Source organism: Tribolium madens, unplaced genomic scaffold, assembly GCF_015345945.1.
Source record: "Tribolium madens isolate multiple individuals breed KSU strain unplaced genomic scaffold, Tmad_KSU_1.1 Scaffold_19;HRSCAF=116;Tcas5.2_LG9, whole genome shotgun sequence".
NCBI classification, from domain to species: domain Eukaryota; kingdom Metazoa; phylum Arthropoda; class Insecta; order Coleoptera; family Tenebrionidae; genus Tribolium; species Tribolium madens.
In genome coordinates this window covers 8,810,940-8,833,184 of record NW_025400983.1, presented here as the reverse complement: position 1 = coordinate 8,833,184, position 22,245 = coordinate 8,810,940, and the positions used below count along the sequence as shown (strand labels likewise).

The window sequence follows — 22,245 nt, the reverse complement described above, 5'->3', positions numbered from 1 at the left end:
TAGTAAATATAATATAATAGTCACCGAAAACAATGGTCTAAGGTAGCTCAAAAACTCAACCTGTAACATAAAAATATTTTTTATGAAGATTATGATCTAAGGATTACAACTATCTACTTTATACATATCTAATTTTTTCAATTTTTTTTACATAAATTGCAATTTTAACAAAAACTCAAAAACAAAACAAAAGTTCGTTCTCAAATACGATCACATTTTATTATATTACTTTAATTTAAATCAATAATTATTTGCTGGAGGCAAATGATTAAAAAAAGCCGCTTGGTTCCATACTGTATCCGCAAACGTTTTCAAATCAAGCGTAAAGAGCAACTCCACTATAATTAGTAAGTAAATAAACAAAATAATCAGGAAGCTTTGCAATAAAATCATAACAAAAATCACGCGCCAGTATCAAAATTTGTGTTAAGATTTTCGAAAGTGTTTGACTTAAGTAGTGTCTAACTAGTAGGTACAGTTAGTAGTGTAAAATGTGGAATGCTGATGATCTACAGAAATAGGTAAAACAGCGAACAGGACGAGAAAGAGACAACATTGGTAAATATAATGGTAAAAGTAAAAACGCTTAAGCAAAAAAGTTTTTATTTTATGCCTGAAAGGTAAAATTTTTATTTGTGTCATTTAGTAAATAGAAGGATCACTTTTTTGGCGTTTGCGGATAAAATAATTTTCAACTGATTTGTATTTTAGCTAACACCTGCTAAGGTCGGTTAGTTTTAATAAAATCTTATCTGCTGCTGCGTATAAAAGAAAAAAATTTGTTATTAAAATTATTGTAACAATTTATATTATAAATATCAAAAACAAATTTTAATTTATGATTTGAAATAAAATATAAAAAAATATGCTTGCAAAAATGGTTATTTCCTAACCCAAAGTTTCTCGAGTATTGCAATCGAGTGAGTGAATTTAAATGTTACTTTCGTTTCGTATGTGTGAGGACTATCTTGACGGTTTATAAGTTTGGAGATCAGCTAGAGGATTAACAAACTCCAAGTTGTAAAGTTGGTTCGATAGACGCAGAGAAGCACACCTATTAGTATTCTGCTATGCAAAATGGAAAGAATTACCATATTAAAGAAATTACGGCTCGTCCGTCATTTTCTCATAATGAAACTTGAGGCTAGTCGGTGCAGTTTTACTACACGTCATTAGTCAAGCTAGTTCCAGACCGGAGCTGTTCAACAAAACTGCAACTTTTTGTCGAGCTAAAAGCCTTTGTAAGTGGGTGTGATACAGTCAAAAAAAGAACAAGAAAACGGTTTATATCGACGACACCGTAACGCGTTAACATCTTTATTTCTAAAGCAAATAAGAGAAAATTTCACCCCATGCCGCATTTCTTTCTCAACGTGATTATTAGTAAATTCCTGAACGCTTCGAAAATTTCTGATAAGGTTTCAAGCAATTGATTGGGAGAATTTTACGCATTGCAACTTTCTTGCGACGATTAATTGCCAATTAAGGTGGCTCTAAACTCCTACTTGGGAAAATAATTTAATGAGAGATTTTTCATCAAATTTACGACCAAATTTGCTAAAAAATTGAACAGTTTATAATTTTAAATTAATTAGTTTAATAAATAAATTTATGCCCGGCGCATCCACCATTTGTGGGCTGAATAATCAAATAATGCATTTTCAAACCTGAAAATTAAATTATTAAAGTGACAAAAGATAAATGATTAATTATTATAAAATAGTACGTACCTACTAATAAATTAAATATAAAAAAATAAAGCAAAAAATATTAAATACAGCCTGAAACAATAATGATAGAATTGCTATGCTATATCTACCATTTAACAATAAAACTCTAAAAAGCCAAAATGTATTGTTAGCATGTTTTAATGTAAAAAATTGCTAGACAATTTTTATAAATTTTAAGAAATTTTATCGACATGATAAAATATAAAAATATGAAAAAATACGCGTTATTATTGTTATAATTTAAAATAGGTTAATAATGTTCAGTCTATAAAACTTTATTAAATTAATGACAAAATTATTATCATTAACCTAAATTTTGTTAAAATACAAAATATGTATTCAGGAGATTCAATATTATTGTAAAATGCGTTAATCACGTTTTTGTGTACATTTTCTAATAAGCGAATAAAACCCCAACAGTTTATTGCATCTGTTTTTGTAATAAATTCAATACATAATTCGAAGCTCTTTTAAAAATAGCTCTTACACAATAAGTAACAAAAATAATAAAAAAAAAACAAAGCAAATAAGTTTGCATCATTTTTACTCGTCAAATGAAAACACTAATTTTGCGATGCTGATTTTGAATCTGATCTTTAAATTTTTCCATCACGTCTAGTTGTTAAAATATATTAAAAAAATTAAAACTAAAATTATTATATAAAGAGAAATTTAAAAATATTTTATATATGTATGTTTTGTTTTTTTTGTACAGCTTTTCATCCGTTTCGCTTATAATAGACCAACAATAGTCGCCCAACATATTTTTATTCCAGTATTCTTGGTAGCTGCGCTCCAAATGCATCAGGTCTTGACTTACTTAACCCAACAACTGTTGCAGAAGACATGTAGAGCCCAGAATTTATTTTGATTACCGATGGGAAAGCCAAAATAATGCAAACTTTATTGCTTCTTTAAATCTTACAAAAAAACAAAAGTACTTTTTCATCCGGTATTTTTTTTAATATTAAATCCAGACCTCTAATTAGTAAATTTTTAACTGTACATACAAAACGGTGAAGTACATAAATTTAATTGCCTCAAATAGATGCTAAAATTGGTGCTTGTGCAGTTAATGAAAGTGTATATTGAATATAAAAATCCAATATCTAAGTACGGTTCATTTCTTCTTTAGAGGTGATTCTATGCATAAGCGTTATAAATATATGCATATGTATTATGAAAATAAAAATTTCCTTCTAGCTCTATTAGAAGTTAAAATATTCGTCACACATTATAAATTTTTAATGGGAAAACTGTGTCACGCCGCTCGAAATTTGTCGTAGATTTCTTCATAAAACGATACGTCAAGTCTCAAGACACATCAAAATTAATGTCAGCCTTCGTTAAAGCAAATGAAACGATTGCGACGCTTCCATTCATAATAAGACCGGTCGGTAGTCACCCGACGTAGGGAAAAATCTGATTAAAAACGACAGAATTTCTCGCACCCTCTTCGATTGCAAAATAGTTTTCGAATTAATTTGCAAACCCTTGAGTGCCATCAAGCAAGCAATTAAACCTTCCCGAATCCCTTACAAGAAGTTGTCGTGACTGGTGGTGTTAACAAGATTTGTGCTATTGATTTTTTCGTGAACTTTCCAACAACGCCACGTAATTCGGCCCATTTATATCAAACATTAAGTGCGAAATACGTACTTTAACGAACGCACTTGATGTTCAATTAGGATGAGAGTTCTTATAATTTAATCATCTCCATGCGTCTTAATTAATATTTCTCGCGACGAGTCGCCGGTAAATAATTACGTTTGTTAGTTTACTTCCTACATTTTTTATTTGCAAATAAAGTTTTAATTAGCCGATTCAGGTAGGTACCTACAAAAAACCTGCTTGGATAATACCAGATGTGTTTGCTTTCGGAATTAGCGCGAATCGTGGTCTCTTTAGACCTGCGAAATTATATTTGCTTGTAAGCATAATCATCCAATATTAATGCGCTGCCTGAATCGAATTATGCAGGAATATTGCAGGGTAACTGATGCCAAGATCTTAAACCGCTCCAGCTTCGTAATTAGAAAAGTGTCTGTTTTCAGACTTTTGTGTACATAATTTGGGAAGGCTAATAAGCACTGGCTTCCCTTTAATTTATAATATTATTAGGATGTTTACTCTGATGGGAAGTCTGTTATGATTGGAAGTTCTCATAGAAACCTAACAATAAGGTTTTCTCACCATTTGTGCACTAAATCAATCGAATTATAATAATTTTAATATAAATATTTTTACAAGAATTTAATTCAAAAATAAAAAGTATTGAATCAAATTTGCGGGAAAATTATTCTATTTTTATCCTTTTCAAAATGAAATATTAATTAGTCCTAATTTTTTGTTGGCCTGGCATGAACTTATCAGATCCAAATCAGTTGAAAGATATTTTTTATTACTTATTACGCGTATTATTACAAACATACTTTGTTTGTTTTCAAATTAAAAATTAAATAATCCTTTTTACTTTTATAAAAAAAAAACAATTTATTTTAAAACCGAAATAAAATAGTGAAGTCAAGAGAGTAAACAAATCATTTACAATCAAGACATGAACATTGAGTTTGATGTAAATAATGTAGTGTGCTATTAATACATTCTCGTTTAAGTGGGCTGTTAGGAATCTACGATAGCTAATTATTGTTAGTAATATGAATATGACTCAAATTACGCTTTTGATAATGAGTAATAAATGAGTGAAGAGTATGCTTGCTTTGCTTATTTGTACTCCTTTCCTAAATTATTTGAAATCCTAATTCTCGAAAGTAAGATGAGTTTTGTGTATAGTAAGCGTTTTTATAAAAATCGGTTTATGATTATTGGGCCTCTTCACACTGTACCATTAAAATAATGTTACCGCTTAATGTACAATTTAGAGAACATTTAATTAAATCGATGAGAAGAAAAAGAGTTTAAGTGCAAAATAGTTAGTTTTAAAGGAAGTATGTGATTAGATACATTAATTATTACAATAAGAAAGTTGCTGTAATGTTCCAAAAAATATATAATTGTCTGTAACCTATTTAGGTTATTTAAATTTTCAAAGATATCATTTGAAAGCATTGCCAATAAGTTAAAATGTCGAAAACCCGAAAACCATATAACAGTCGTTAATTTTTTTCATATTAATGTTGTACCTTTGCAAAGTAGTTTCTGGTTTTAATGAAGCAAGAAATTAATATTGTTGTCAGATTTTATTATAGTAGTATGTTTGTTAACGAACTACAGCATTTACACTAATTACAATTTTCACATATTATTCTTTCTTTGTCTTATAAACAACGTAAAAGTAAAAAAGTGCCTTTTATAACTAGAAAGTTTTAATTATCATATCTTCTTCCGTTTTCGTCCTTTTTACTTTCTTATGTGTATATTATTAGATACGTTTTAATTGGGTTTTCCTAAAGTGTCGAAAAACTCACTGTCTTTGATATAAAAAAAAAACTATAATTTCAAGAAGAATTACGAAAACTGTTGTCGTTAAAGTAATAACAAAGCAGGCTTATAAATTTACTTGTTCATAAAAACAAATTAGTTAGGCAAGTTAAGTAAAGAAATTAAAACAAAACCGGATTAAGGAAACCGTCTTGTTCAGATTTTTTTAAATGATGCAATGAAATGAATTTCAATGAGAAAAAGTACGTGAAACAGAGTGTAAAAGAATAGTTAGTTTGTTTGGGAGTACCTATATATAGTAAATTACATTTTTCAGTAAAATTTTATGATCTTTTAAAAGTTGGTTAATTAAGGGTCATTTTCTTTATTTGGTTTGTTCACAAATGTGTAGTTCCTTTTAGCGCAAGTTTCAATAGAAGCCCATTAAATGTAAAACGTTTTTCCTTTGCTACAAGGCTAAATAAACACGAAAATATATATTATGTTTACATTATTCTCCTAAATGTTTTTAAAATACGAAAAGAAAGGGTTTCTTGACAGAGATATATTTTTTGATAATGTGTTTTTATTTTTATAAACATAAGAATGTTGTGCTACATGCTGGGACAATAATAAACTTTAAAACGATGTAGAAATAATAAGAATAATAAATAAAGGCTCTTATAAAAGTAATTTTAACAAATAGCACATCAGACATGAAATAACGTAAATAGCTGGAGAGAGAAAAAGCACAATTCTACAAGTTGTTATTTTGTTTTTTGTTCTTTAATTTTATTAAATAGTCAAAAGAATTATTTGCGTATTAAAAAAGTGCCAACATTGTGTATCTCCTCCTCGTTCTGTTCGAACAGCAAAACTTTTCTTATTAAAATAATAAAAGTTCTATTCAATCTATTCAGCATGTGTTAAAAAAGAAGTGTGCGTGACTGTTCCAATCGCACGTAAAAATTTGCCTAATTGAAACCGAAAAGTATAAATAAAGTTGAATATTTATTAGGAGTCGTGGTGTCCATTATCGTGCTACCGAGTCATTTAACTCTTGAGTCGATTCGTCGACTAACAAAAATAAAACTCATCCGTGGCGAGACGAAATCAGCTCATTCTTCGGAAATACAAAATGAAGTCTTTCATTGTTTCGCCGTTACCAATTTAAAGTTAATTTCAAACAAAATATTTCGCGATTTTGTGGACTCGTAAAACTTAATTGACGCTTAATTAAATTTTCATTTTTGCAAGATAGAAACAGTGTCTTTGTTTAACGCATCTGTATTACATTGATAATTAACTAAGCCGCAGAACATACGATAATGCTACTCCATTACGCCCGTGATAATTTAATTAAGTACCCGGCATAAACCACCTTAGACGGTTTTAGCCGATCGTGACAGCGGAAGCGGATATCTTTTATTCGAAGCACTTCCACCTGGAATTTATCGACATTTTGAATGACAAGCCTTCACTGTACTTACTATTTAAGCCGCTCAATAAAAATAACAAAATTCAATTCGATCAAGACACATTCCTAACTACTGTTAAGGATTTATCGCACCATCTGCTTTATTACACCCGGAGGTGAAATTGAATCGAAAATATACGACAAGACTTCTCTTATATCAACTTTAACCAATATTTCATCAACAATGAAAGACGAATTCTACTTCACGCCACCAAAACGCGTTTAATAGAACCGCCGAGACTTCAAACGTAAATAAATAAATTTTCAGCCTTCCTTAAAAATCGGTGCATTTTTCCTAAATATTTAAACAAAATATTAATCTTTGTAGGTACATTTTAAAACTCCCTAAAGCGTAAAAGAAATTTCCAAACTAAAAATGTCTTGATTATTAGAATAGGTATACAGGGTGTCCCAACGAGTTGAAAAAGTCCATTAATGACCTTTAAATGAAAAAATTAAAAAAGAATTGTATAGGACATTGATAGATACTAATCTAGTGGATCACCTAAAATTATTTTCAATCATACATCACGTCCCAAAATTAAGTTACGATACAAACTTGTGTTTTTTTTTTAATGAAACACCGTACGTTTCTTTGCATTTTTGGATGTAGCCTTTTAAAACAATGTTTTTACGCTAAACTTTTATTAGTCGATTTTGCTTAGTTTTAGAAATAAGACGTTTTTTTTGACGAAAACATGCACCTTTTAAAAATATATTTCACAAAAACTAAAACAGCTAAAACAAATTTTTTCTTACTTCTCAAAAAAAAAGAAAGTGCAAAATTTAAAGCTGTAGCAATTTTTTAATGTTTTGTATTTGTAAAGATTAATAAATTAAAAAGTTTGTTAAAAGTTAAATAACTTAAAAAAATTAAATAAAACACCCTATTTTTTGTTTTTGAATCTAATAGATTCATAAATTGTCTATCTAAAATTTAATGTCTAGAATTGATAAATAAAAACGTTATTTAACATTCAATATTAATGCTAATTAATTATTAAACAATGCCTATCATCCTATCATAATAATTCCACCATGGATCACTTATCCGTTGATTTATCCACAGATTGTAAAAGTCGTTATTAATACTGAAATTCGAATTATTTTATTTTAAAAACAGTTTAACACAAATGTGATTAATAAGTGATATTTCTTCAATCTCTTATGTAACTATGCACTTTTTGGCTACTGAAACAATAGTAATTATTTTGTTTAATATTTAACGTTAAATATCTTTTTACTTATTGATTATAAACACCCAAAAGTAATCAATTTTAGAAAGACAATTTAATAATTTTTTAAATGCAAAAACAATAAATGTGGTGTAACAAACGCTTTCATTTTTTTATCTTTACAAATGCAACACACTAAAAAAATGTTACAACCTTATAGCTTGTATCTTCTTCTTTGCAGTAGTAAACAAAAATATTTCTAGATGTCTTAGTTTTTGTGTAATAAATTTTTAAAAAGTGCATGTTTTTGCCAAAAAAAAAACTTTTAAAATTAAGCAAAATCGACCTATAAAAGTTTAGCTTAAAACATTGTCATAAAAATCTACATTCAAAAACGCTAAGAAACATACAGGGCGATTCAGATAAGATAATGAGCCTGACGATCTGGCGATGCAACCCAAAAAACAAATTTCATTTACGCCTTTGCCAATTTAAATTAGAATTTGCAAGTTTAATTCAAGTTATCATCTTATGTCACTCTGACATCAGTGCAGAGTTCCATTAAGTTCTCGCGGAATGATAGAGAAATTAGAGAAGTCTTTTCGGTGTAAACCCAATACAAAATGTATGAAAGAATGAAACATTAAAAGTCGGCAAACAGTTTTTTTTATAAATCATAAATTGCTTGTCAAAGCACTGTCAGAGCAACATAAGATAACTTGGATTGCAATCGTAATTAAAATTAGATCAAGATGTAAATGAAATTTGTTTTTTGGGTTGCATCGCCAGAACGTCGGACTCATTATCTTATCTGAATCACCCTCTATAGTGTTTCATTAAAAAAAAACACATGTTTGTATTGTAACTTATTTTTGAGACACGTTGTATAGTTGAAAATAATTTTAGGCGATAGACTAGATTGGCATCTATCAATGTTCTATATAATTTTTTATTAATTTTACCATTTAACGGTCATTAATGGAATTTTTCAATTCGCTGGGATATCCTGTATACATATTTAAAAAATGATAAAATAAAAACGAATAAATAAAACTAATCGTAGAGCTGCTTCAAACTGTCAAACATTCTATAGAACTATAAAAAAAAATTAATTCATTAAACCCAATTTGAGATATTAAAGGAATTGGTATTGAATTCGGCCCTTAATTGAATTAGCAAAAACATGACTGTGAGCATGTATCAGATGTAATTAAATTCTTGAACATGTATAGCAAATTCGCTTTATCGGAAAATCGAAATGCATTGTGGAAAAGGAAAAGAATTATGCGTATATGCATCATTATACAACAGCTCCTAATTTTTTAGATCTGAATAAGTTAAGTAATTTTAAAAATTTGCCTAAATGTTTTTATTTTATAAAAAAAAATTAAAACAATTTCCCTGATAAAAATCCACTTGTATATATTTTTTTAAACTGTTGATCAAAAATAACGACCTGTATAACTAGTGCAAAATAAAAACAAATTTAAAATAAAAATCAATGGTTTTACGGTTTATGTAGCCATACAGATTATAATTCGGCATGTGCAGCTGCATCGATTTTTTGAGACGTTTGTTATTTGAGTTCATTTATACTTCCGTTTCTCTTAACATTATATTTTTATATTATATCATTGAAACTAGTCCAAAAATTGTAAATTTTATTTGGTTAGGTTAGGCTTAACATTTCAAAGCTTTTGACTTTAATAGAATAGACTGATTGTTGAAACTGTGTATTGAATACACAGCCATTTCTTTAATTCTTTATTTTTTTTTGCAAAGTTGGCTATTGATATCATATATTGCAGATGTCTTGTAAAAAACGGATATTCCAATTTTTAATAAAAGTGCCAGTTGCACATTCACAATTATACGAGACTTTAATATAATACTTGTATTTCATTATTAACTTGCATATAACTTTTAGAGTTTCAACAAGTTTCTAAAGTATCTAGTTTCTAAACACAAGTATCTGCTATAAGCACTTAATTTTATAAAAAGTCTTACAGTTTATGAACAATTAATTTCCTGCTTTTGAAATCTCTAGTCTTTAGTCTCTTTTAAAGTTTTAAAGCTATTCCGTGATTTTACGATCTTTAATATTTTTGTCTATCTGCGATTTCAAAGTTTTTGCTATTCTAACTGAAGCAGTGAGGAAGCAGTAGCATGATTCTCTAAGTTTTAAATAATTACAACGGGTATTTTTAAACACTTTAAACTTTTTAATTGAAACTGGAAGAACTTTAAACTTTCTTAAGTTTTCAAGTTTCAGAGTCCCTTTTAGTCTTCAGTTTTGTGTTTTTATATTTTCGGTTACTCTTAAGTTTTACAAAATTTGAAGATGACTAATTATTATCGTTAAATTTTAGAATTCTAACAACTGCTGACATTTTTAAAGCAATTTTGAGATTGTTAAAATACTTAATGCAATATCTTATGATTTTAAGGTACCTACAAAGTCAAAACGATTTAAAAGAGATCAAATTGATCTCTCTGAAAAACGGACATTTTCTGATTTTGGAAGTATGACACATGTATATTCTATTTTGAATCACAACAGCAGAATAAATTATATATAAAGGGTGTTTATTTAAATTTGGCGTCATAGTTGGCGGTTATATGAGTGTGTTGTGAACGGACCACAAATTTTAATACGCCCGGAGAGCTGTCAAAAGGCAGATTAATAAGTTTCAATAGGATGGTTCGTTCACAAGGTAACTTTCATGCATAGCTTTGACGCCAAATTCAAAAAAACTTATATAAAACAAAATTTTGGTTTCATATGTGAATTGATTCAATTTTATTTTATAAACTGTCAAGAATAATAATAATGCAGTTAAATATCAAATTGTGCTTACACAAACCAAACAAAATTAATACGAAAGTAGTGGTAATCAGTTACAAAATCAATTTTAACATTGACCATCCACCAGAGTCTAGGAAAAAATTATGAAACTTCGAAAAGAAAAATTTGACTTAAATAACTTTACAACCCTAAACCTACTTAAAATGTCCAATTTAAGACAAACTTATAAGAATAAGTTATAATATTATATTAATTAAAATTTTGTCGTTGCTGTAAATTTTAAAAGTTATTTATAAAGATAATGAATAGACCACATACTCGTATGTTAAGTTTAATTAAACTTTTAAGTAGCTTGAGGAAGCTACCCTATACAAAGGTAGTTTTGAACAAATTCTAAGAAATAACAACTTACTAATCCTAAACAATATAATATTTTTAAACAGTAATTAAAGAAAAAAGCCATCACTTTTCAGAAATAACTGAGTTTCCAATGAATCGGTTACTAATTGTCTTTCTGAATTTTACTTCAATCAGATTCGCTCAGTTAATGGTTAAAACATTCGCGTTGATTTCCATAATGAACATTGAAGAATTATAATTTTAATACTGGAACAAATTTCTTAATAAGCAGCGGATCCAAATAACTGTTTTTGTTTCGGCAGAATTATGAAAAGCCATCGCAACAAAAGATTCTGTCACCAACTTTGGCGGCAACTTTAGCCCCAATTTTATTAATTCTCGCTTCCAAAACAAGTTCTCGTTGTTGTTGCCCTAGTTTGGCACAATTTCTGATTTTATCAAGCTTCTAGATAAATATTAAAGGATGACCTCCAAAGTGACCAAATTTATCGTCGCCCTTAGTGGCCATAAATATGCTTTATGTGACCGTTCCTAATCGATTATTGAAACTTGCAAAATGTAATGCGTGTCACCGCAATTAGCAGTTTTCAAACGTAACAGCTTAATGCAAAAATATCACTTTCTAGTATTCATCTTGACTGTATAATTAGTCAGAATTAAGTCGACTTTCAAGAAGTTAGCAACTCAAACAGAATACGGATTATGAGAACTTGAAAACTTGAGTGTTTGCATGATAACTATTTCAATCAGAATTATTAAAAAACATTTTTGTTTCAGGTAACCGTCAATGAGACCGACCTGGAAAACGAAATTCCTGAAAATCAGGATCCGGTCACGATGATGTCAATATTGGTAGTGGGTAAGAGGAAACATATTTTAGATTCCGTTGAAATGAGTCGAGTGAAAGTTTCCGGATTAATTGAAATGTTGAAGCGAAAATAGCCAATTTAAATGGTAATTTTTACTATGGAACGCATGATACAAAACAAATAGCTTCCGGATGTGAGCAAATATTGTCAACAATCCTTTTATTAACGAACACTGTGCTAAATACTCGTTAAATGGATAATCAGCACGTCCACTCGTTATTATTTTAATCGTTTCAATCACATTTTCAATTTAGTAATCGGATTTACAACTGAAAAAAGGCAGTTCCGAAATTGCCAAAAGCAAATCAGGTTCCAAAATTTCAATTTCCCTTCTCACATTTTCTGTGTTTAAGTGTAGATGAAAATTATGTTTTTAGTGAACGAAATCCAAACAAAACTTATTATGATTAAAATGCAATGAGAAAAGTTATTTATCAAACTTGATAAAAAATGTTTGCTTTAGCTGCAGTTTATCACCTTGTTTGATTAACTTTTTTAAAATATGTTAATACGTTACATTGTCTCTCTTTACGGAAAATATTCAGAATGTGCAGGATTAAAATTGCATTGTAATAAATTAAAAAACCTGAAATACGTGATTGAATTAAATTCATATTTCGAATCAACAAGATTTGTGATAGATTCACATAAAATTACGAGTCTGACGGTAAATGTAACCCAAAATAGGTATAAATATCCACAAGTACTAGATTTAAAAATCATGTTTCTTTAATTATAATATGTAATGGGTGTTTTTTAAATTTGGTGTCAAAGCTAGCCATGAAATCGAATTGGAACAAAAACGCCAAATTAAAAAAAAAACACCCGTTATATTTTAGACAATTCATCATGTCTGACATTTCTCAAAGTTTATTACTTTTTTTTGTTAAACATAATGGCAATCTCCCTGTATGTGCCAACATTGCACAAATTATTAGCTGAAGGTAATTTTTCCAACTCTATTGACGTGAAACGTAACAATTTCTCGTATTTTTTTCCTATTGGCTGCCAAGCTTTTTCTAATTTTATGATCAGAAAAAATTGCCACAAAAAATATCTATTGGATTAGAGTTTCAAGCTTTATATTTAATGACCACAAAATAAGACAATTTTAAAACACAAAAAACGTAAACAATGGCCGACTAAAAACAGAAACTAGAAGTAAATACGATTAAGAAACTTAATTAAGTACGAGTAGACGGCTAATATTCTATCTCCACCTTTGGCAAAACCGACAAAACATTTACACCTACTTATTTAAACAAGATGTTATTAAATTAAGGATGTTTATATCGCTTCATTGCAAAAATTTTAACCTTAATTAACTTCAATTAAATTTTCAGCCTGTGAGCCTGAAATTAAGTTGGTAATATCACATCGTGTGTTCTACCCCGAAACATTTATTTTTCTGAAAAAATAAAAAAGTCTTTTTTTCCAGGAACGTTCTTGACTCTGCTTATCTTCCTCTCCGTGGCAGGCAATATCCTGGTGTGCGTGGCCATCTACACCGACCGCGGTTTGCGACGCATCGGCAACCTCTTCTTGGCCTCCTTGGCCATCGCCGACCTGTTCGTCGCCTCTTTGGTGATGACCTTCGCCGGCGTAAACGACATTTTAGGCTATTGGATATTCGGTGCCCAATTCTGCGACACATGGGTAGCCTTCGACGTAATGTGTTCGACAGCGAGCATATTAAACCTGTGCGCTATATCACTAGATAGATACATTCACATTAAAGACCCCCTGAGGTAAACACGAGGAAGATTTAGTTCGTTATATTGCATGCATATATAAACTTATTATGTTGGCGCATTGTGACGAAAAATTTTCGGGCCAAAGAGAAAACCCATTATGCCGAGAAATGGAAGCGAGATTTATGTTTATATTCAATATAAACACATACAAAAGGATGCATACTTGGATATTGAGTGGGGCGCCGTGTTACATTAAGATCGCACCGAACTTTGAATTTTTCACAGGTTTTTCGCCCGAAAACGCAAATTTTAAACGGACTCTCGACAAAGTCATAATTCCTTTAAAATCATTACACTAAAAACCAGCTTTTCATAACGTAAAAAGTCAAAGAAAAACAATTTACACCCTTTTTCTTGTTTCTCAGGTAACATTGTTACCTGTTGAAAAAGAAAGTTTTTGCTCAAGCTGAGCAATTGTTATTCAAATGCGAAAGTTTACAGTATATTGTGGTAAACACACAAAGGGAATGCAATACAGCACACCTGTAATTTTTGTTAATTAACTTTTAAAATTTACACCTTCTCTTGAAAATAAATTCGCCCGGCGCATCCACCATTTTTCTAACCAGAAATTTATATTAATAAAGTCTTATTGATTCTTCCTAAAAGGTATTAACCAACTTAATAAAGTTCAAGGTTGTGGTAAGCGAAAACAACTTCCAAGATAAAATTAGGCCGCAAAACTTCTGCTCTCTCTGCTTAATTTACTTCATGGCAAAAATCATAATTATTTCTCTCATTACTTAATTACATTCTGACGGCTGTTACTAGCGTTGTGTGGAGCGTTTTCACAATTAATTTTCGTAAATATTCGCAAAAGCACAAAATAAAATAAATCACTGTCATAATTCCTTTTACGTCACATCAGCTTTTAAAACAACAAAATATGTGAGTACAAATTATCGATGTTAATTACGCTTCAAAATGCTTTGTTTCACTTTAGTTTTAAACGGATTGCAATGAGTATTGACATTTAATGACAACATTAGTAGATATTTCAATTCAAAAATTTTGGGAACGTTTATTATTTATTGATTTTAAAACTGATAGCAATTGATGTTGCAAAGTTAACACTTTGGTGTTTGCTTTGGTAAACTATTGTAAATTATAAATATTTGACGGTCAATAATTTAATACTTTGTTATTGTTTTGAAGTTACATAATGCTATTTTTTTGCATTAGACGTGAAAATTGGACCACGAGTGTAACATCGTGTCGACGTGTGCAAAAATAAGCCATTTTCCACTTTACTTTGGTTGTGAAAAGCATAGGCATCAAATTCGAATTTTAAAATCTGTGATTTTATTAATTTTCGAAAATTATCTAGTGTCGGGGCGTTGCTATAAAAATTGTGTTAATTGTTATCTTTACACATTTTTTAACACTAGTAGTAAAATTAAGCACATTTGACAACTAAAATGACATATCACAGTGGTTGCTTTCCACAACTAAATTGAAAAAACTTATTAACTTAAATTTCTTTGTTGATTTTTTTAAATGTTTTTGATGCCATCGTAGTTTTTTACTACACAGTGTTTCACAACAATGTAATAATAAAAAAAATTGTAAACTTAATTTTAATTGAAAAATAAATAAGTTCCGTAAACTTATTTATGACGATCAAAAAACTGTTACATTATTATTAATAATGCAGTTTAAAAATACATTCATTATTATTTACTACACAAACGACAAAGAGAGAGAAAATTGTGGGTTAGAAATAATAGTACATACATTATATTATAAGTGATAGAAATGCATCATTATACGCGAGTGAGAATTTTGACGAACGAGTGCGCTTGTGCACGAGTGGGACACTTCTCACGAGTTTTATAATGGCATTTCGATCACGTGTGATATACGACGTTTTATTTTACAGGTGCAACTATCCAAAAAATGAAGTTTCATTCAAGTAAAATATTCACTTATAAAAATATAATAGTAAATATAATATAGTAGTCAAATTTACTCACTTGTGAATAATATTTGATTTCTATCACCGAAAACAATGGTCTAAGGTAGCTCAACTCAACTTGTAAGATAAAAAATTTTAATATCATTTGGACCTAATAATTTGTTTTGTTTAAATTGTTTAATACCAAGTTTTTGCAATCAATAACAACTTTATCTAATAGTATTTATTAGTTGAGAAGTATATAGTTAAAATTTATCGATTTTATGTTTTAAGCAAATTTACCACGTTATGTGAGCGAGCTAAATTATTGATGTTACGTCGTATCTAGATAAGTTTTAACTATGCTACACTTTATTTATAAACAGGTTAAATCGTTACAATTTGTAATTAGTAAAACAAGTATTAAAAAGGTAAATTCATCTAACATGAACTAACTTTGGTAAAATCTAGTCTCTTAAATATTAAATATTTTTTTTAATATTTAATATTAATATTAAATTCACGTAAATATGTAACTATAATCTGAGTAGTGGTAGTAGTAGTAGTAATAGTTATAAATAAAAACAAACTTTTGCTTGTAACTTATCACAACGATCTAGCATCGAAGAAATAGTGTAAAATATAGTCAAAACTGACTACCTGCAATATCAGATACTGCAAAATTAGAAGAAGAATAATTTAGTTATTTACAAGTGTGTTATACAAAATTATGCAATAATTATTTAGGTACCTATTAAAACTGAAAATATTTTGCTTAGACAAAACTGCAAAAAGAGGTCAATTTTCTTTTTATTAAAAATACAAAATTCTCAACTTGATTTAAAATTGTTTTTTGTTGATATTGTTTTACTTTTTAGATAATTTTTTTTTCGAAAACTACGTAATATTTAATATTTTGGTGTTGTCATTTCGATCATTAAAAGATCTAACGAATTGGCTAAAAAATTAAGGATTTTCATTAAAAAAAAATGTCGATGACATCATTACTCAATGACCAAAAAGTGTAAAATTTTAAATCAATAAGTTAAAAATTGTGTATTTTTTAAAACGAAAATTAACCTGTTCGGGCATTTTGGCAAAAACTAAATATTTTTAGTTTTAGTAAGATTATTTCATAATTTGGCCGCTCACTGTATATTACAAATAAGTCACTCAAGAAAAGAATTACCACAAGTCTAAACATATTTTCCAACGACTCTAACAGAAAATAAATTTATCCACCCTAATTTCAAAAAGGACGTTGGTCAATTACCTCCTTGAAATGTACTTTTTACCTCCCCCATAAAAACGAAAAAACATGCTACTGGATTTAATGGCAAAACTGGGATATCAAGAAAAATTATTAGTTTTGAAGTTTTTCTTGCTGGATCCTTGAAAAAAAGGAAAGAGTATTTTCCTGCTTGAGTGGTTACTGCTCTCGACAAGTCTCGAGCAGTAACTTCCATCTGTGGGAGGAAAAGGTACACTTTCCTCCCTTGTAATACAAAAAGTTTTTAGTAATTGACAATTTCTATATTAATTTTTATAGTTATGGAGTTATGGTCAGTGTTACAGTAAATTATGGCATTCGCCGACAGAATTCTGTTACCACTCCAAGTTTGGAACAAATAAATTACTAGCCGCCCTATATAACTACTCTTAGTCCTCGCAAAATTCACGTACGCGTCTAGAATTAGTTGATGGGTGTGAATAAGTTTGCAGACAAAACAATGCAAAGTTTGAAAACCAAGCACTCGATTAAAATAACCGCAATTTACAAGGTAGCATTTTCCATCAAAATATTTAACAAGCGCTTGTACATAAATAATATATTCATCGTTTCAAATTTACAACAATTACGCCGCTGTATTAGTTTTATTGCATATGTTTTGTACAAATGCCCGTATTGTGATTAGTGAGTTTGATAATGACTGTGTGTTCTTTTTCGGAGGAAACCTGTGATACAATGAGGGTCGATGTTTGATTACAGATATGGAAGGTGGGTGACAAGACGAGTGGCTTTAGGAACAATAGCAACAATATGGCTTCTGGCGGCGCTTATATCGTTCGTTCCCATTTCTCTGGGCTTGCACCGGCCTCCGCAGCCCCTCGTCTACAATGCCGGGGGCCAAAACTATCCGACGTGCGCACTTGATCTCACTCCCACTTACGCTGTCGTCTCGAGCTGCATCTCCTTCTACGTTCCTTGCATTGTCATGATCGGTAAGGGAAATATCGCAATTTTCGACTATCCATAAAAATTGCAAACGACCAAAATAGATCTTTAAATTACGAGGAAAGAACTCCGGATTAGTTCAATGCGTTAGATTTACTTCTACTAAGTCCCTCACAAGCTTTATGGACTCAGAACTCGTTCATTCCTCTCATCCTCACTCCTCTTACGTTATTGAGAAAATTGCCGAGTAATTTATTAGTTTTTATAGCGTTATTTATTAATCCAAATGTATGTAGCACGTACCAGTGTGTGAGCAAAATAAAAGTCTAGGGAGCGAGTGTGTGGCTGCTTCGGTGAAAAGTCGCCAGAAGGAGTCCCTCATATCAAATACAAGTCCAATAAACATTCTTTATACACAAAGTCGCTTTGTAGAAGTTCGCCAAACTACAAACTAGTAACTGTTACTTATGTGTTTAGGATGAAACATGAAGCTTTAGAGGTGTAAATAACAAGCTATAACACTGTGGTCAAATTTTGGTTACAAAGAGAAGTAAATTGAAAATTGATTTAAGACGACAAAAAAATTAAAAGATCAGCGCCAACGCTTCAATACAATTTTGATGAACGATGTGAAAATGATGTCTGCAATTATCTCCACATTCCACGTTTATTTTGAAACGTTGCAAAAAAATGGATGATACATGAAGATCTAGGAAATCTAGCAAATAGGGGTGTGGAAATTACATTTTCTACAATAAAATTTGCGTCAGCATAATATTCTCTACTTTTACCGATAAGATGTTATGACAAAATGTAAAACATAATAATAAAAAACTTACTTAAATATGGATGTACGAAAACGCGATGTTAAACATCAAACAAAAACAATATATTAAAAAAAAATCAGTTTAGTGTGCTTTATAAAAAAAACATAATATAAACAATATAAACACAAAGTTGTTCTTTTAATAATCTTTCATAATTTTACTAGTTCGTTCATAACTTGGAAAAAGATTCTTATCAAGTGAACATTTCTAAATATAGTTTACGTTTTTACGCTTTGAATAAGCTTTTATTTATAGTCATATAAAATTTATTTTATTCTTCGACACTGTTAAAATTTACGGTTTTTTTCCCATGTAAGGAAGTTTTGACAACTGTTTGGCATTTCTCAATACGAAACGTTAGATTATTTTTAACAGATTTAAAGCAAGTTTAAGCCTTATTGAGTCTAATTCGAAGAATAAAATGTTGTATTCAACTCGTTTGAGTGTAAATCGGACGCTTTATTCCACCTCGTGGATGATAAACCACTCGTTACACTCAGTGAAATAATCCGTCCGATTTACACTCAAACTCGTCGAATGAATAACTATTTCATTCATTTTTTAATTTTTTTTATTATTAGAAATAACATTCCTATTTTATAAAAAAGATTATTTCTAGTCTACTCATAAAGTTATTGCATTTATAGAAATTGTACTTGTTTATATCAAACGCGTTTGATATAATCTCCATCGATGAGACATAGTGTTCACTAAAGATTCCGAAGAAAGTTAGAAAAATAAAATGTGTTCTACATTTTGTAACCTCTTCAAAATAAATTCAATTTTAATGTGCAATGACGAAACACTAATCACTAATCAATTAAGTATCTCTTATTCCTCAAAACGGGGAAGTAATAGTTGCAAAACAAGGCACAAAATAGGATCTGAAATTTGATACTCACCTATTTCGGTCAACGGTCGACTATAAGTGTGAAGTTATTTTCACTTTTTGTAGTGTTTTTCATAGCGTTTTTCATTTGCCAGAATAAATTCTCAAGTGCAAAATGAGGTGTAAAATTTGTTATTTTCGCCTGTTTCAATTTAGTAGAGAATTTTTCATAAAAAAAAATTATTTTAAATAACTAAATAATTTTAAGAAATTTTGCCAAAAGAAATCATAAAGCGTAAACTTATTAAGTATGAAATTCGTTATTTTAGTCTGTTTTAAGGAAACAATGCAAAATTAAATTTGAATTTAGTTATTTCTATCTTTTTCGGTTAATTTGAGCACTTTTCTTCACGAAAAAACACAAATTTTGCCAAAATTGTTATTAGAATTTGTTATTTTCGAATGTTTCGCTCGATTTATAAAGTTTATAGCAAACAAATCATAAAATCACAAAATTAAACATGAATGTTGTTAATTACGTGTATTTCGTTCGCATTAGAGCGTTTTTTAGCAAAAAACACACTTATTTCTGAAATCTGAAATTGGATACGTACAAACACGTGATTTGCTTCATTTTTTAAAGCGCTACGGCCACCGAAATTTTCACTAATTTCAAAGAATTTCATCAAATAAAGGATAAAAATTGCAAATTCATATCTAAATTTAATTACTTTCGTCTTCGCTTGCGTCTGTTTAAATCACTTTGAACCCTTATTTAAGGAAGCAAATTTCATAAGATTTTGCCAAAACAAAACTGAAAATCACAAAATTAGATATAAATTTGGTTATTTTTGTTTGGTTCGGTTAATTTAGGGCGTTTTTCACCAACAGACTAAATAAAACTTTGACAGAGAGTTAGGTCTAAAGTAATTGTCGTCTATTCGTAATATTCTCTACGCTTTTTCACCGAGAGATTAAAAAAAAGTATTACAAAAATCTCAAAATTAAATCTAAAACTCGTTATTTCGCATGTTTCACTCAATTTAAAGCTTTTTTCACGAAGAAACCCACTAATTTCAGGAAATTCTGCCAAAGCCGAAAATCTCAACATTATGTTTGAACATAAGTTAGAAAATTGCAGAATTAGATTTAAAATTAGTTTTTTCCTTCGTATCTTAAAGAAAAACTTTTTATCATTTCAATTTTCTAATATCGTTAAGGATAGTTGATTATTAAGTTTATAACTGCGTTATGAAAGGTTTTACTCTTACTTTATTGTACATTTTAAAGTTTGTTTTTTGTTTTTCAGGTATTTACTGCCGCCTTTACTGCTACGCTCAAAAACACGTGAAGAACATCAGAGCCATCACGCGCCCCATCGACCTCCCCGAGAATAGCAGCACGAAAAAGAGCATGAAGCAGAAGAACAAAGCCCTCCACATCCACCTGCACAACCACCACAGTTCTCCCTACCACGTAAGCGACCACAAGGCCGCCGTCACCGTGGGCATAATAATGGGTGTGTTCCTCATCTGCTGGGTGCCGTTCTTCTGCATAAACATCGTGGCGGCGTTCTGCAAAACGTGCATTCCGGACATCACCTTCAAGATCCTCACTTGGCTCGGCTATTCAAACTCCGCATTTAATCCCATCATCTACTCGATCTTCAACACCGAATTTCGGGAGGCTTTCAAACGGATTCTAACCGCCCACTACCCGGCCTGGTGTAAATGCGGCTACCAATCCGTTTCGTTGAACACTAACGACAAGTTCGTCACGGATTACGGCACGAAAACGGTGATTGTGAACGCGAGGAGGAACGGCTCCTTCGGCGAGTACTCCAGCGAACATCTCAGCACCGAGTCGGTGCACCAGACGAGAGTCAACTCCACCGAGAGGGACCTCTTCGGCGAGGGCGTCAGCGCCATTTGACAGGACTGCGATCATCTGCAAGACACGATGGTTTAACACGGCGCAAAGATGTTCTTCTCAAAATGGCTGTGGATTACTAATTTCATACGTAAATTTACATTTCTATGTACTGTAGAGGACCACTATGTCTCTCGAGGCGTCGTCTTCATGGCTTAAAGACGGACGATGTCTACTTCTAGTCTTAAATGTGATCAAATCATATCAGTTTCAGTCTTCGTCAAGTAGCAATACTTCAATGAGGTTGTGATACGTTCTAGTCTCCAAACAGTTGTGGCACTATTTGATCGGGCTCGGTCAGAGAACAAATATTTACATTGAATCAACGCTCCGGAAAACTTTTATTGATCTATCTCTTTTTTCCACTCTTCATTGCCAATAAAACAATAAGAGATTCTTTGCTTCCTTTTTCAAATGATTTGAAATACGGTTGAAAAACTCGGTTGTTATTTATAGGAAAAAATGAGTTTCTCAATCATATGAAATCTAAATATTGTCTAAATACACTCGTAGGTATAATCGCTAACATCGCAAAATTCTTAGATGAAATGTTCAAATTTCAGTCACAATTTGTGGCTATTAGAAAAATTTGACCATTTCACTAACTTAATTTTCCTCGATACATTTCAACAGAATGCTTTCAAAACTGTCATAATTTTACGAGTCTATCTATTGTTTAACGAAAAATTTTAAAAATTTAGATATTAAAATTTAAATTTTGTAACACAAAATTGCAAAGTTATATTTGAAAATATTTATCTTAGTTTGTTTCATTCAATTTAGAGCATTTCTCAAGAGAAACTCAATAAGTTCGAAAAATGTTGCAATCACAAAACTAAATTTGAAATTCAATCTTTTCGCCTGTTCCGCTCAACTTAAGAGTGTTTTTCAATAGGAAATTCACTAATTTCGAGACATTTTATCAAAACAAAACAGAAGATTACAAAATTAGATCTGAGTTGACTTATTTTCATCTGTTTCGATCAAATTAGAATTTGACAAAAATTTAATAAATAACTGATAAGATTTATATTTACA

The 22,245-nt window shown here is 30.2% G+C and overlaps 1 protein-coding gene across 1 annotated transcript in view; it reads left to right on the top strand.

The window, feature by feature from the left end:
* The window catches only part of LOC123012323 (dopamine receptor 1), a 65,068-nt gene extending 43,237 nt beyond the window's left edge, over positions 1-21,831 (top strand). The window contains exons 3-6 of the mRNA XM_044410164.1: positions 11,707-11,788; positions 13,237-13,546; positions 17,437-17,669; positions 20,588-21,831. Coding sequence (XP_044266099.1) covers positions 11,707-11,788; positions 13,237-13,546; positions 17,437-17,669; positions 20,588-21,210 — 1,248 coding nt within the window. The 3' untranslated portion in view covers positions 21,211-21,831. The remainder of the gene's footprint in view (positions 1-11,706; positions 11,789-13,236; positions 13,547-17,436; positions 17,670-20,587) is intronic.
* The last annotated feature ends 414 nt before the right edge of the window (positions 21,832-22,245 follow it).